Source organism: Bos indicus, chromosome 20 (genome assembly GCF_029378745.1).
Source record: "Bos indicus isolate NIAB-ARS_2022 breed Sahiwal x Tharparkar chromosome 20, NIAB-ARS_B.indTharparkar_mat_pri_1.0, whole genome shotgun sequence".
NCBI classification, from domain to species: Eukaryota; Metazoa; Chordata; class Mammalia; order Artiodactyla; family Bovidae; genus Bos; species Bos indicus.
The window spans coordinates 36,540,175-36,555,883 of NC_091779.1; the positions used below are offsets into that span (position 1 = coordinate 36,540,175).

At 47.0% G+C, this 15,709-nt stretch overlaps 1 protein-coding gene and 1 long non-coding RNA gene across 5 annotated transcripts in view; one reads left to right on the forward strand and one right to left on the reverse strand.

Annotated features, from left to right (window-relative positions):
- The window catches only part of GDNF (glial cell derived neurotrophic factor), a 28,473-nt gene extending 17,044 nt beyond the window's left edge, over positions 1-11,429 (forward strand). For all 3 annotated transcript variants that reach the window (XM_019983103.2, XM_070774742.1, XM_070774741.1), the window contains exon 3: positions 8,299-11,429. In XM_019983103.2, the coding sequence (XP_019838662.1) occupies positions 8,299-8,783 (485 nt within the window). In that variant the 3' untranslated portion in view covers positions 8,784-11,429. The remainder of the gene's footprint in view (positions 1-8,298) is intronic.
- LOC139178015 (uncharacterized) overlaps positions 7,518-15,709 on the reverse strand; it is a 40,282-nt gene continuing 32,090 nt past the window's right edge. For both annotated transcript variants that reach the window (XR_011562445.1, XR_011562444.1), the window contains one exon: positions 7,518-14,223. This is a non-coding gene — a long non-coding RNA (uncharacterized lncRNA). The remainder of the gene's footprint in view (positions 14,224-15,709) is intronic.

The following is a 15,709-nucleotide window of genomic DNA, read 5'->3' on the forward strand; positions in this document are numbered from 1 at the left end:
GAGATGATGGGCTCCATCTCTGCCTTTCCAGGTGGAGACTGAAATGTAAGGCTGCCTCCCGCAAGAACCTGGATATTTTGAGACTCAGATACACGGCCCTCTGTACATATCCCTTCACGTCTCCTAAAGACGACATAGGAAGGTGACACTTGGTTATTTCAAAAGTAACCAAGATGTTGAGACAAGAGGCAAACAAAAAAACATTTAGGACTGCTAGAACCTCTCGTGGGGTCTCCTGGGGCCACAATGGTGGCGGCTGAGCAGAATAGCGCTGGGACATCAGCAGAGGTGGTCCTCTCCCTGATGGGGATGACTAGAGATGAGTGTGGGGCAGGGGTTTCCCACTGAGACTCAAGACTGTCCACATCTTAGGGTGTCAGCACTGGGGAGCCCCCCTCCCACCCCAGAGGGATAGGCGACCTCAGAAGGATTGCCTAGTCCAAGGTTGCAAGGCTGAGCAGGGACTGACCCCGGATGGAATCCCAGGCTCTGTCCTCTCCAACTCTGCAGTGAGACTTTGTCACTTGGCGCCAGTGTGAGTTTGAGGAGCTTCCGGAGACAGGCCTCTCTGTCTGAATCTGCCGCCGCCCTTGGCTGCCGGTTTTCCGGTTTTTACTGGGAAACTGCCAGTTCTGCCTTGGAGTGACATGCAAGACCCAGGAGCTGGGAGAGGTGCCCCTGACCCGCATGCTTTTCCCTTTTTGGAGACAATATACTGTATTCTGTGGCCCGTGGCAGCCTAACTTCAGAATTTACTTAATGCACCTCCATGCCTGCTGAACTTTCCAATGGAAAGTGTTTCTCCCTTCGTGTTCTGAATGTGATAAATGCATGCAGGGGGAGTCAGCATACCTTGCCCTCCTTCCAGAGTAAGTTGCCACAGGCTGAGAGCAGACAAGCTGCACCACATGGAATTTTTACTTAAACACAGATAGGCAGCTAGGAGCACTTGGAACCAGTCTGAGCTTTGAAACCAAACCGACTGAGTACACTTTTATGAGCCACGTGACCTTGGGCGGATAGATATTTATCTTCTCTGAGCCTCAGTTTCCTGCTCTATAAAGTACAGATACTATGCGACCCCTGTTTTAACCTTGCAGGGATGTCATTGGGGTTCAAGTTCAGGTTGGGACCTTTCTCTTGTGACTATTAAGTACACCAAGGAAGCGATCGCTTATAACACAGGATGATGCCATTTGTAATATGAGGAATTTTAAAGGTGAGGCTCTACCATGTAGTTCTTATTTCAATATTAGTGAAAGAAAATCATATTTGTACATTATTGAAAAGTAAAAATAACATTCTAAAGAATGACATTAGTTGGGAATTCTCTTGAGAGGTTATATAAATCTTAGGCTGATCTTTTCTTTTCATACAGACGTGCATGTATGTATGTGTTGGTCTTTCCTGGATGACTCAGGGATAAAAAAATCCGCCTGCCATTTCAGGAGATACAGGAGATGTGGGGTCAGTCCCTGGGTTGGGAAGATCCCCTGGAGGAGGGCATGGCAACCCACTCCAGTATTCTTGCCTGGAGAATCCCATGGACAGAGAAGCCTGGTGGGCTACAGTCCCCAGGGTTGCAAAGAGTCAGACAGAACCGAGCACAGCATGCAGAATCACATAGAAGTGTATATGTATATACGCACATACATGCGTGTATATGTGTGCATGAGTATACACATACACAGAGAGAGAACTTCTCTTTTCCATACACTTGGTCTACAGAGCAGTTTGTACTTTACCTGGGCTTCAGGTGGGCAGTGAGTATCAGAGTATATGTCCTCCCCTGCCCAGGCAGTTTCCACTCGCCTCCTTTTGTAGACCGTCTTTCAGGGGAGGCTCCACACGTGAGGGTGGGCTGCCCAGCCCCCCAGCGCCCCCAGACGCAGCATCTTAGGCCTCGTATCCAGGGTCGAGCCCACCCCAGATCTGGGCACTGTCTGGAGCGAGGGCTCCCGGGTGCTGGTTGAAGATGCGCATCTCACCTGTGTGGCCCTGGCTCAGGCCGTAGGTCACGTCTGTGGACCTCAGCGTATTAACTCTTGCCCATCCAGTACCCAGCAGCTGGGTGATTTCCAGTGAAACATAGAGGCAGGAGCCCCAGAACAAGGAACATCTGGGTCTTCTCTCCAGCACCCCTGCATCCTTGAGGCTGGCTCTGGCCTGGAAGACAGCTCCTATCCAAGAGGCCCTCTGCGGGTACCAGAGTCCTGGCCCCTCTTCTCTGGGCCCCACAGAGACCCCTCCCACTCTAGGTAAGGGGTCACATCCTCACTACTCTGTGCACAACCTTGAGCTTGTGGGCTCCCTCCAGGGCCCCTGGGCGGAAGACTGGCTGAAAAGTAGCTCAGAAACCTGGCCGGGGAGAGGAGGGCAACCATCCAATAGGAATCTAAATGACCTCTTTGATTAAAGTATCATTAACCTGTACTCTTTTTTTTAAGAGAAATCTAACATTTAACAGAAAACTTTGTCCACTAAATGCCAGTCTAGCCAAGATAATGTTTTGAATTATGTGCTTTTTAGTTTGGCTATTACAAGGAGTACTCCTAGGTCTCACCATTGTTCCTATAAAAACTCAATTAACTTTACAAGATAGTCAGTATCCCAGGCCTTTGTTCCTGGGGTAGCATTATTGTTTTTTTCCCATAATTGAGGAAGGCTAAGTCTGGGGAGTGAATAGTTTGGTTTGTTCCCGGAGTCTGGCCCAGTACAAGGTTTCACTTGTTTAAATAACATTGTTTATGTGAAGGACACATCAAAGTTTAAATATTTTAAATAGAATAATGCCAAAATATTTAGTTGCACACTAAAAGGATGACTTAAATGCATTTGAGCATTTTGATTTTTCAAAAACTTTAGCTTTTAGATGTCCGTATTTTCCGAGATCGAGCCTCCAAGTGGGTCTGGGAAATGAGCAAGTGTTTGACCTGTTTTTTCAAAACGATGCTCCTCTTTTGTGGTTTGCAGTATTTTACTGTCAAAGTTCTTACTAACAAGGGCCATTTGTGTAGCTGACATGCTGCCAAGCCCTTTATAGGATGAAGAAAGTGATATGACATCAAGTCTTCATTTGGGGAACTAATCCAAATGCAAGCCCCTTTCTTTCCACTTTGCTCAGTGAATTCCAGGAACATGGAGGCAGCCATGGGTTTCTTGGTTCCTGCTGGGGCGTTTACTTGCCTGGGCTGTGCAAGTAAACTGGGCCTCTGCAGGATGCTAAAGATTGGCTCAGTGAGATGCATGGCTCCCAACACACCCCACAAATACCTCGTGTTGATAAATGGAGGTCTCTCTAGAAATGAACTCAGTCAGCAGCAAAAGGCCTGGGATTAGGAATTTTCCATTGGAAGAGACAGGCCTCTTTGCTCTGTGGTTTGGAAAATATCATGTTGCCCTTTTCTAGTTTCCAAAATTCATATCCATGTACAACTTTCAGCATAAATATTTATTGTTTTACTCTATTCTTCAAGAAGGAGAAGAGGATGGGGAGGGCGGAATCCCTTCAGTTTAATTAGAATTGCCTATGTCCTGAACTTGAGGCTTAAATAAATATTTCCACCTTAACAACAAGTTATGAGGGAGATGTCCCATGAAGGGAGAAGTTCTCATAGCTGCTCTCTTCAGTTTAACACCGGGAACATGGATTGACTGCTTCCCCAGTGTCCGAAAGACTTTTAATTCAAGCTTAATGATCCATTCACCACCTCACCCCAAAGCACAAATGACCAGTGCACCCACATTGCTACACACATCACCCCAAGGAAGCCAAGTAGAAATTAAGATAAAGAAAAAGGAGTTAAACATCCTCACGGTGAAAGATAAGTATGTCCCAATCATTACTGAGGATTGCTTACGCTAAAAATTCACTTGCTAATTATCTGAAATTCAAATTTAACTTGGTATTCTATATTTTACCTGGCAAGCAAAGCCAGTGGACAAAGGCATACAGTCGAAATGTCATAAAAAGGAGGGACAGTGTTTTTCTGGAACTTTGAAATTGTCGGGCAATTAATAAAACATTATAAATGCTGATTCAAATCATCATTATAACTCTAGTAAAAAGAATGTAATTTATCATGATAAATTAATGAGTCTAAACTAGTGTAAGCTGAACTTTTGAACTTGAATGTTTTCCCGTTTATGTTAAACTTTCAGTAATATTTCATCCTCATTTCTGATTAATCTTTAGTTGATTCAGTTTTAATCAACTGAATCAGTTTTAACTTCCATGTTCCCAGGTTCTTAACTTAATGATCTATTCAAGTGGTCTTAAAGAGAACCAGAGACTTCATCATGTGAATCCTTTTGTAAAACAAAGAGTCTTTTAGAAATTTGAAGGCTTTTTTTTTTTTTTTTTTTTTTTGTATTTTGACTAATCACTAATTTATTGGGGCTTCTTCCCTCATGGCTCAAATGGTAAAAAGTCTGCCTGCAATGCAGGAGACCTGAGTTCGATCCCTGGGTCAGGAAGATTCCATGGAGGAGGAAATGGTAATCCACTCCAGTATTCTTGCCTGGAGAAGCCTGGCTGAGAATCCCATGGGCAGAGGAGCCTGGCAGGCTACTGTCCATGGGGTCGCAAAGAGTTGGACACGACTGAGCAACTAACATTAACTCATTTCTGATTAACCTTTAGTTGATTGTTAATCAGTTTAGTTGATTCTTAATCAGTTTTAGCTTCCATATTCCCAGGTTCTTAACTTAATGATCTATTCAAGAGTTCTTAAAAAGAACCAGGAATCCCATCATGTGATCCTTTTGTAAAACTGTTTTTCAGAAATCTAAAGGCTTTTTCTTTTTTTGTATTTTGACTAATCACTAATTTATCAGTTAGAAGTTCAGACTTCTGTTCATGTTTTTGAAATCAAGCACACCTAGTTTTCTCTTATATAGCTTATTGTTGAAAAAAAGTCACAAATAGCACAAGCAACTCATTTGTCAAAATAAGTAGTTCATGTCTTTAATATCGAGTGATTTTTTAAAATTTTTAGGGAATTCCCTGGTGATCCAGTGATTAGGACCTGGTGCTTTTACTGCCATGGCCTTGGTTCAATCCCTGCTCTGGGAACTAAGATCCAGTAAGCCCCACAACACAGCCAAGAAATAATTTTCTTTTTAATTTTAAGAAAAGAGAAGGAAAGGAAGGGAGAAAGGGAGGGCAGAAGGAAGGAACAAAGAAAGGTGGGAAGGAAGGAAGGAAAGAAGATTCCTAAGGGACTCAGGTAGAAAATGGTTCAGAGGAAATTTTGAATCCAAATACCCTCCCACTCTCCCAGTATTCCTGGAGGAAACATTGCTCCCACGGAGCCAGAGCCTTTCAGAATCCTGGGAATGAGGTGGGCTTTAAGAGCTGACACTGTAAAGGTGCAGGGGAAGCTGGCAAGGGAGGCAGCTCTGAGACAGTTATTTGCTCTCAGGTGGGAGATGACTGTACTTCTGGGCACTGGGGCTGCCCATGTGATGGAGACTGTGTATTTTGGAGACTTTCAATTCATCACAGTGTGGCTGAACTGAAGCCCAAGTGTCCCCTTGAGAAATAAAAAGGACTCTCTACCCTCGTAAAGTGACCTAAGTCGTTCAAAAAAAAAAAACCATTGCCGGCCTCCAGGGACCAGATCCTATTGTAAGCTCCCAGGATCCATTGGTGAACAAGCCAAGCAGAGGTCCCTGCCTCCTGGGGGTGACATTCGCTCAGAGAAGACAGACAACAAATAGTCACCATGAGAAAAGTTCGACAGTGTGTTGGAGGAGGTTGAGTATTATGCTCTGCGGGGAAGAGGGCAGGAGGATCTGGATTCGGGGTTGGGAGGAAGCAAATTTGAAACATCGAGGTCAAGGTGGGGCTGGGTCGCGGTGACTTCTGAGCAGACTTGCAGGGGATGTGAGTGTGAGTCACTGGGTTCTCTGTAGGAACAGTGTTTCTGTAGAGGGAACAGCCAGCAAAAGGCCGAGTGCCTGTTCGTGTCTGATGTATGCGGTTCTCAGCCATGACAGTTTTGCCCCCAGGGGACATCTGGTCATATCTGGAGACACTTCCATTTGTCACCGTTGGGATGGGGGTGAGGCTAGTACGGGTGTCTCCTGGGTAGAGGCCAGGGGTGTAATTAAACATCCTTAAACGCACCCACAACAAAGGATGTGCCAGCCCCAGTGTCAGTGGCGCTGAGGTTGAGAAACCCTGTGTTTGAGGAACAGGGAGGAGGCCAGAGGAGCTGGAAGGGAGGCAGCAAGGAGGAGGGAGGTCGAACACGAGGTCAGCGGTGACAAAGGCTGGGACTGGGGTGGAGGGTGGGGGGCGTCGGGGAGGACCTTAGGCCAGTGTGGACTTTGGAGGGCTTGGAGCAGAGGAGGGACATGAGCTGCATTCACAGTTTCAAGAGCATCGCTCTGGCTGCCAGGTGCAAGACAAACTGAAGGAGGGTAAGGGAATGCAGGGGCTCGGGTCTGGTGAGATTATCCAGGCAAGAGGTGACTGGCCAAACACCAGTGGAAGCAGCTTCGAGACCTCTGTGCACAGAACCACCCAGTGCCAGATTTTAGAGTTAGAATTACGAAATTCCATACCATCCCTGCTCTTTTCATTACTATATGTCCTATATTTTGCCCTAATATAGATAATATTATATATTAGCTATCTGTATAGACAGGTAAGAAAGAGGAATAGATATGGTTAAGTTGCCTTAGTTGAATTATATCTTACACACTAGGATACCTGATACCTGTTTTAGCAATTCATTCATAACAAAACAGTTTGACATGGGTTAGGTACAATGTAATCCTCTGCTTTACCATGGTCTTGGCAAAAAAAAAAAAAAAGTTCACTCTTGCTCACAACTCTTTCGGGGTATATTTTTCTAAACAATGTATAACCCTAAACATCCTAATTACCTGAAAATGGGATCATGTCCGACTCTTTGTGACCCCATGGACTGTAGCCCACCAGGTTCCTCTGTCCATGGAATGTCCCAGGCAAGAATACTGGAGTAGGTTGCCATTTCCTTCTTCAGGGATCTTCCCAACCCAGGGATCAAACCCACATCTGCCACATTGCAGGCAGATTCTTTACCATCTGAGCCACCAAGGAAGCCCTGGAAAAGTATGAGGGGAGCATAAAAGGTCTAGTGCCTAATACATGGACGTTTGAATTACTTTCCTCTTTTAGAAATGTATTCAGTTGTTCAAATAGTTTCTCTTCTCTTACCTGATCAGCTGAAGCAAATGCTTGAAATACAGCAAAAATGCCAAAAAAACCTTGAAGTCATGCATTTGCCCAAAGGTCTCCAATACCCTAGAAGCATCACCTCAGTCACTGCTCCATGTGATCTTCCTAAGCATGTGTGTTGTCCTGTTTGCAGCCAAAGCCATTGGGAATCGTAGTGACAGCCTGCAGCAGAGGCAGGACCCCACCGCGCCTGTCCACAGGCAGCATTGCATTCCATGTATTGCTGTGATGCATGTAAACATCATATGATCTGACCTTGTATTTTTAAAGTCCTGCTAATCCAAAGAAGTGGTAAATTAGTCTCTTTATTAGTGAACAGTGGGCTGTTTTTCAGTCTCTTAATGTCTTTTAAGGAAGTTTTAAAACATAGTTGAATTCAGGACTTTTTCATGTGATCTATCCAAATGGTTCTTCCACTCAGCAGGGCAGAAGTGTTAAGTCAGGGTGGAGTTCAGGGAGCTGAATGTCAACTTTCACCTTGACATTCCAGGTGAAAGCAGCAGTGTCTTCCAAGAGTAATCCTTCTTTCACCCTCTAAGACAGGTTTCTCAAAGTATGGCCCAGGGACCACTTACCTCAGAACTCCCCCAGGGCTCCTTAAACTGGTGCAGGTTCCCTGGCCCCTTCCCACACTTCCCCCTAAGGGTCGGCCAGGTCCCTGTATCTTCCCCCGAGTATCCCAGCACAGTCCTGCCCACACATTTGAGAACCCCGACTGCAGGTTACCCTTATTAGAAGAAATGACCCTCCATCAGCATCTCAACATAGACTTGTTAAAAATGGCAGACGTCATCCACGTGGAAATTCCATTTCTAAGGATTTGTTCTCCACAAGGAAGTGTGTCATCCCCCTCCCGTGTTAGTCTTGAATTTCCTTCCTGGGAATCTTGGAGGGTGCCTTTTGGCCTTTGTCCTTGGGGGTGTACAGTGGTCCCCGAAGGGGTCGTTTCACCATGGGCGGGGTTGGGGGGACCATACTGGGTCGCCTTTCAGAGAGACCGATCTTAGAGACTCCTTGAAATGGTCGTTGCTCTCGCCTCATGTGTCCATCTCTGTTTTCTTGTTGCACAGCAAATATGCCAGAGGACTACCCTGATCAGTTTGATGATGTCATGGATTTTATTCAAGCTACCATTCGAAGGCTGAAAAGGTCACCAGAGAAACAAATGGCCGTGCTTCCTCGGAGAGAGCGGCACCGGCAGGGGGCGGCCGCCAGCCCGGAGAGTGCCAGAGGGAAAGGCCGGCGCGGCCAGAGGGGCCGAAATCGCGGCTGCGTCCTCACCGCCGTGCATCTAAACGTCACTGACTTGGGTTTGGGCTACGAAACCAAGGAGGAACTCATTTTCAGGTACTGCAGCGGCTCCTGCGATGCAGCCGAAACAATGTACGACAAAATATTAAAAAACTTATCCAAAAGTAGAAGGCTGGTGAGTGACAAAGTCGGGCAGGCGTGTTGCAGACCCATCGCCTTTGATGACGACCTGTCCTTTTTAGATGATAACCTGGTTTACCATATTCTAAGAAAGCATTCCGCTAAAAGGTGTGGATGTATCTGACTCCCGCTCCAGAGACCGCTGTGTATTGCATTCCTGCTGCAGTGCAAAGAAAGGGACCAAGGTTCCCAGAAAATGTTTGCCCAGAGTGGAAGATGAGGACCAAGGAGGCGGAGGAGGAGGACGTGGAGGCAGAGGAGGAGGAAGGCAGCCATTGTGGGAGCCTGGTGGAGGGAGATCCAGCTACAGAAAACTGGACAGGAGAGAGAGAAAAGACAGCCGTCCGCCTTCTCCCGGATGGCAGCTGACGTCACCGGAAGCTCAGGGCCGGTGTCCCTGGTTGGGTGTTGCCGTCGTTTCATCTGATACAGTCCACCGCCATGGGTCCCGGGCTCAGCCGCGGATGCACTTGAAACCAAACCAGTGTATCTCCTGTGGTTTGCTTTCACATGTCTAGAGACACCAGGGAAACGGCCCTCCTGGTGTCATTCCTTGTCATTGTTTTACTGCTGAAAGCAAAGAGAGGTTTATTTTTCTGTCACTCAGTGGAGACATACCCCGGAAAGGAGGGGGAGAAAAAAAAAATCAAAGATCCAGGAGAGTTAGTAACCTTTGCTCTGGAAGGTTCAGGCCTGAGGTTTACTCCAACCAGCATTTTGGGGAACGGTGGGTGATTGATTTCGAACATGGTGTGTGGGGTGGGAAGAAGTTGGCTAGGAACCAAAAAGGCTGTCCTCATGACTAAAACCAAACCTGAAGGTATTTCTTTTCTGCCCTTGGAAACAGGAAACCAGTGTGGTTTTTCGGCAGCATTCTTGCAGGAGAGCGTGCGGGAAGGCCCCCAGCTGCACCGGGGCAGGGAGGCCGCTGGGCTGTCGGTTTACAGAGAGACAGATGTTACATACACCCCAGCTCCGTTATGCGTGGTCACCAGTGACCAGAGAAGCTACTCGATGCAATGCATCTGTTTCAGATACAGAAATATAGAGAAGATATTTATTGAGATTTAAGTTATTGTTATTTATTACCGTTCACTAATGAGTTTCTCTTTTTTTTCCCTTATTTATTAAAGTTTCTTTTCAAAGGTGCCAAAGTATATGTGCTCACAAAATGCAAAGGAAGGTGGCAAAGGAAATTTTAATTGGGGTCAAGGGTCCATGCTTTTCAAAGTATTAAAAAGACTTTCGCTAGGCAAAAATCACTTACTTTACCTTTTTAAGAAAAGCCCTTGTGTGCTTCCACCCCCCCTCTACCCTCCAGGTCTCAGCATCTTACCTGGTTTTATATGTTAGAGAGGAACATGTCAGAAGGAACATTTCTGATGGGCCTTCCTTTTCAGGAGCAGCGTGTGGAGACCGTGGCATTTGCCCTCATTTCTACATGGTTCCCTGTCCCAGCAGACAGGCCATGTGCTCCATCCATTTCCTGCTGTGTTGAAGCTCTCACCCTCCCATCCACATGTATCTATCTGTGATATGCATAACCACATATGTCAAAGGTTAAAGTCTCTAGTAGGTGGTGCTGGACTCAATGTTGACCTCAAAATAACAGTTCTCTCAAGTAGCCGGGGTTCTACCCTGATAGTGGAGACTCTTCCCCTATCCTTCCATCCATCCACTGCCTTCTTGAGAAACACGTCTAGGCCCAGCATAGCCAAGGAGCGCTGCAGGCCTTCTGGAAGTGGGGTCAGCCTGGTTGCCATGCAAGCCACCAGGGGCTGCCCCCATACACCTGACTCCTCCTCAGAAGAAGGTGGTCGGGAAGGGTGGATGTGGAAGACGGGCCCTGGCCCAGCCTCGGCACACCTGCCCCACCACATGGATACTGAAAGCCTTTGACAGAGCAGGGACACAGGGTGAGAAAAACTATCTCAGCGACCAGGTCATGGATTTGTCTGGTCTCTGCCCCCATGCTCAATGCACTGGGCCCTATTTTAAGAGCTTGTGACATATCTCATAAAAGGGATTTTTATCAAAGAGGTTATCTATCACTACATCACTACCTTAGTGGCTATTAGCTCAAGTGGTACAGATTTGGCAAATAAATAGCCTACTGGCCTCCCTCAAATAATCATGTAAATTTTACAAAGTAATCAAGAAGCACCAGACATCCCCCCAAGGACCCAAGCTGCCCATCACTCTGCCTGCTCTGTTCTTTCTGCTCCCCTTGCACGACTCGGAAATAGAGGAAAAGGGCCTGCCTCTCACCCTCTCTTGGGGCCTAAGGAGGGGAACTTGCTGAGGAATGGCCTGCTCAAAATAGGGACAGGTCGAGCTGACCGGTCGTTCATGAAGTGCAATTTGATGCAGCCCCAGATCATCTGTCCAATTCAGAGAGTCCTGGCAGGTCTGGTGGCCGGCGTCCCCAGGGGTCAGCCTTAGCCCCAGCTCCCTGTGGAGACTCTCTGCCCACAGGGGCGGTAGGATTCAGCGGATGCTGACAGCTCCTTCCCAGTATCACCTACACACCATAAGCAGGTTTTCACTGAAGCAAACTGCTCTGCCAAAGCCACAAAAGGGTAAAGTTTGTGATTTTTTCTTTATTGTTGCGATTACCATCTGATCCAGTAAGGAGTGCACTTCTTTGGAAGTTCTGACTTCTCTGATCTGTCTCAGTCGTTTGTGTTATACAACCAAAGTTCTCTACAGACTTTATTTTTGTACAATATTATTTTGTAACTTTTTACAAATAAAAACTCATTTCTATTGCTCTCTCTACTTCTGTGCTATCTCACCGACCCAGGGACCACAGCTGACTCAGGCTAGAAGTCCGTCCCTTTCACCACTCAGCCACTGGTTGGTCAGTGACCTTGTCCATCAACTCTCCACAACCAATCAGTACTCAAGTGGGGAAGAACTTACAAAGTTCTTCTTTATTCATTCCACAGACTGCGACGTTGTGCCAGGCACTGTCCAAGGCACCAAGGATCCAACAGTGGCCACAACAATCTCTGCTCAACAGAGACTGAGCTCTGCTCTCTCCTTGTGGAGTTGATATTTCATTTGAGGAGGAAAGGCAATATTCCAAAAAGTATGTAGGGGGTTGAGTGTCAATAAATGAGTCATCATTTATAAAGGATACAAATAGGGTATCATAATAGAAAATAACGGGCCTGCTCTAGCGAGAGGTCACATTGAGGCAGAACTTAAGAAATAGATGGGAGTGTCCTGGCAAAACCCTGCGACAGGCAGGCGCTTGGACGGCGCCACAGCTTTGCACAATCCCGGGTGACGCCCGAGGTTCACGTGGGTTCTCCGCCCGCAAAGTAGCAGGATCCGGGGAATTGTGCAAATGGTGGCCCCGGGCTTAGTTGTTCTGGTGGCAAGAAAAACACACCGAAGAGAGGAAATGCCATGGCTCGGGGCTGGGGTAGGAGAGCACGCTTCCTCCTCGGATGACACCCCGTGCTGTGTCACCCGAGGCCTTGTGACTATTAAAAGGCGGCCTTGTACAGCGTTTCAAGCCCAAAACAAAACTGATGCTCTTAAGACTCTTCTAAGTGGCCACCAGCCTAGACTTTCCAGCGGAGCGCGTCAGTACAGTGCCGGAAACGCCCTCCCTCTCCCGGCCGGGATAGTGCCTGGTACCCACCCTGGGCACTTGGAGTCCTGCCGCCAGGGCAACGCTTAGGCCTGGGCGCTTTCTCCATGCTAAATTCTGGTCCACAGTTCGGAGAGGAATGCAAACACTTGCTCATCTCCTCTCCCTTTACCATTTCTCCAAAGTGTGTTCCCAGGATGACATTCCTTAAAAATGGAGTGGCTCTCTGATCAAATAAGTTGGGAAAACATTGAGTTATATAACATCTTTTTGAAGTTCAAAAGAGAAATGTAGGGCTTCCCTAGTGGACTCAGTGGTAGAAAACCCACCTGACAATGCAGCAGACACAGAGTTGATCCCTAGCCCCAGAAGATCCTACATGCCACTGGACAGCTAAGCCGTGCACCCCAGCTACTGAGCCTGTGCTTTAAAACCCAGAAGCCACAGCTCCTGAGCCCACGAGATACAACTACTGAAGCCCTCCTGCCCCAGAGCCTGAGCTCCACAAGAGAAGCCACTGCAATGAGAAGCCCACACACACAGCTACAGAGTAGCCCCTGCTTGCCACAACTAGAGAAAACCTGTGCAGCGATGAAGATCCAGCAGGGCCAAAAATAAATTTAAAAAGAGAAATGTAGAACCTACTAGAGCCTTTATTAAACTAATGCACATTGTGACCACCCAGAAGTAGCATGGAGTGTGCAGATTTCCCCAGATGGACCATGAAAATGTCTATCGCTTTGTTTGCTTTCTCTTAATATCTGTTGACCATCCCTTGAAACTACCTTGGGCCATGTTGCTTGCTCCTGTAAACATGGGGATGAGCAGAGAGGGGGACTGGAGATTTGTAAAAGGCAGAAACACATGGGGAAACAGCTAGGGAGCTCCCCATGTGCACGTGTATACACACACACACACACACACACACACACATTCTGGACATTTGGGCATTGTGGGTTTCTTGTTCAGCATGATTAACCAGTGGTCAGCTTTGGAAGTTCCATTCAACCAAGAAAGAGAGTATGTTGAAAGCTGGGAAATTCTTAGCAGCAATGAGAAAAGCAACTTTCACGATGCTTACCACACATGCTCACCCAACTCAAGTTGTTAGAAACACCAATGCTTTGGCTGGCCCATAGTCTGGAGTGGAGGGGCGGGGGTGGATGTCCCCTCACAGTGGTCCTCAGAGGAGTATGGCTCTTGTTGGGCATCAGAGTCCCTACTGCTGAGGATGGTGTGAGAGTACAGGGTCAGAACCCTGGACACCAGGCTCAGATGGTCTCATGGGGCTTGTGCCCACCATCATCTTGGGCTGGTTTTCTCCTATGCATCTGATGCCAAAGTAACACTTTAAAAGAACTTTTAAAAGAACCAGTCCACTCCCAATGTAAAGATGGGAAATCAGAATTCCATTAACCTAAGTCTCAAAAACAGAAAGCCCCCTCCCCTTCACACACAGGGACCCTCTTGGGCCACGGCTGACTTGCTGCCTGACCTCAGCATCACAGGGAGGAGGGAGTCCACTCCTCACACCATCCACCTTCACTTCTCAGAGCACAGCGGCAGGGAGGGGATGAAAGTGTCAGCCACATGCCCCAAGCGTTTTCCACCAGGTAAGGAAGTGTCTGAGCCCCAAGTATCTCCTTGAGACGCATCTTTGTTTAAAAAAGGTGTTACTGTAATCCCACGCAATAGTTGACTTGACTCTCATCTCCTCACACAACCTCCTGAATGAAATCAAATCCAGATGTTGCCACGTCATCCCTGAAAATAAATAGAGAGTTGGGAAAACAAGAGGAAAGCATCCACTTACTCATATGTGATCATTAATATGCTGCCACGTCCCAGCCCCGTGGCAGGTGAGGATAACGATGATGGGAGTGCAGTCGGGGTGGAGGATATGTGGTGACAGGTGCCTGAAAAGTGCCAGAACGCCTCCAAGAGCAGCAGGTGGGAAGAAAACCTGAAAAAAAAAAAAAAAAGAGTCAGGGACAACTACACAGTAGGGCTCCCAGATAACTTTAATTTCAGATAAACATGCCTAATTTCTTAGTATAACTATGTCTCGTGCAGCATTTGGGGCATGTGCTATTTGGGACATGACTATTAAAATGATTACTCACTGAGGGCCTCTGACCCACAAAAGCCGTGATTCAGCTCTGAGTGCATTGCCAGCAACAACCTGTCCAGGTCCTCTACCCACAGGTTTTTTCTAGTTTTCCCCATCTTATTCAATCATTAAAGCCAATCTTGAACTATAAAATAAACAAACAAAAAACTTTCTTCTCACCCTTAAAGTTAGATTGTCTTCTCAGGATATTTGCATTTACTTCCTGTTCAAGGAAACAAACCTAAGCATGGCCGTTAACCTTCTAAGACTCACTCACTCTTCTTGAGAAGACATGAATCAGGACATGAGGGGATAAGAGAGGTAGAACGGGTCAGACAGAAGAGCAGATGGTGAGGAAGGCAAAGAGAAGACTTTAGGCCCCAGGAGATAGGAGAACCAGCTGAGGTGGGCATGACAAACAAGATGAGGTTTTCAAATATGCGGAATAGATCCTTTTAACTTGGGGAAGTCTTTCAATTGGGACATGTAGGGGATTTTAACACACTTCTTGTACGTGGGCCTCATTCATTCAATTAATTCGTGAATATCTATCTCCTAGCAGAGGAGGATATAAGGATATAAAGATAAAGCCCTCAAGAGCATCCCAGATTAGAGGGACAGAAATAAGAATCAGTTCAGTTCAGTCGCTCAGTCGTGTCCAACTCTTTGCGACCCCATGGATCGCAGTACGCCAGGCCTCCCTGTCCATCACCAACTCCTGGAGTTCACTCAGACTCACATCCGTCTAGTCAGTGATGCCATCCAGCCATCTCAAATAAGAATATTAAAGTACAAAGTGGTGGGACTTCCCTGATGGCCCAGTGACTAAGACTCTGAGCTCCCAAAGTAGGGGACCTGGGTTTGACCCCTGGTCAGGGAACTAGATCCCACAAGCTACAACTAAGACCCAGCACAGCCAAATAAATAAGTAAACAAATATCTTTTAAAAAATACCAAATGATGAGGGCAGTGATGAAGAGACACAGTGTATTATGGGAGCTTAGAGGAATAGTAAACCCAGCTGAGGCTGTGGGGTGGATAAAGGTATCAAGGATGGTGTTCTGGAGGTGGATGCCTGACAGATGGTTAAAAGAGAGAAGGAATTTCCCAGACTGGAGTTGAAGAAAAGAGGGTGTTTTAGGCAGCAGCAACTTGAGAGCTAAGCCAGGACTAAGACGGCCTGGTGTGCTGTTGGCTTGAAAAGGTGGAGCTTTGGAGTCTGAGTGGCTTGGGCAGCAGGGAGCAGAGAGGGTGGGTGTGTGAGGGGGGTGGGGTGGGGTCAGGAGCTCACACTCTGCGACTCCAGCTCTGTATCCATCCCTGAGGAAAGGGTCACTTT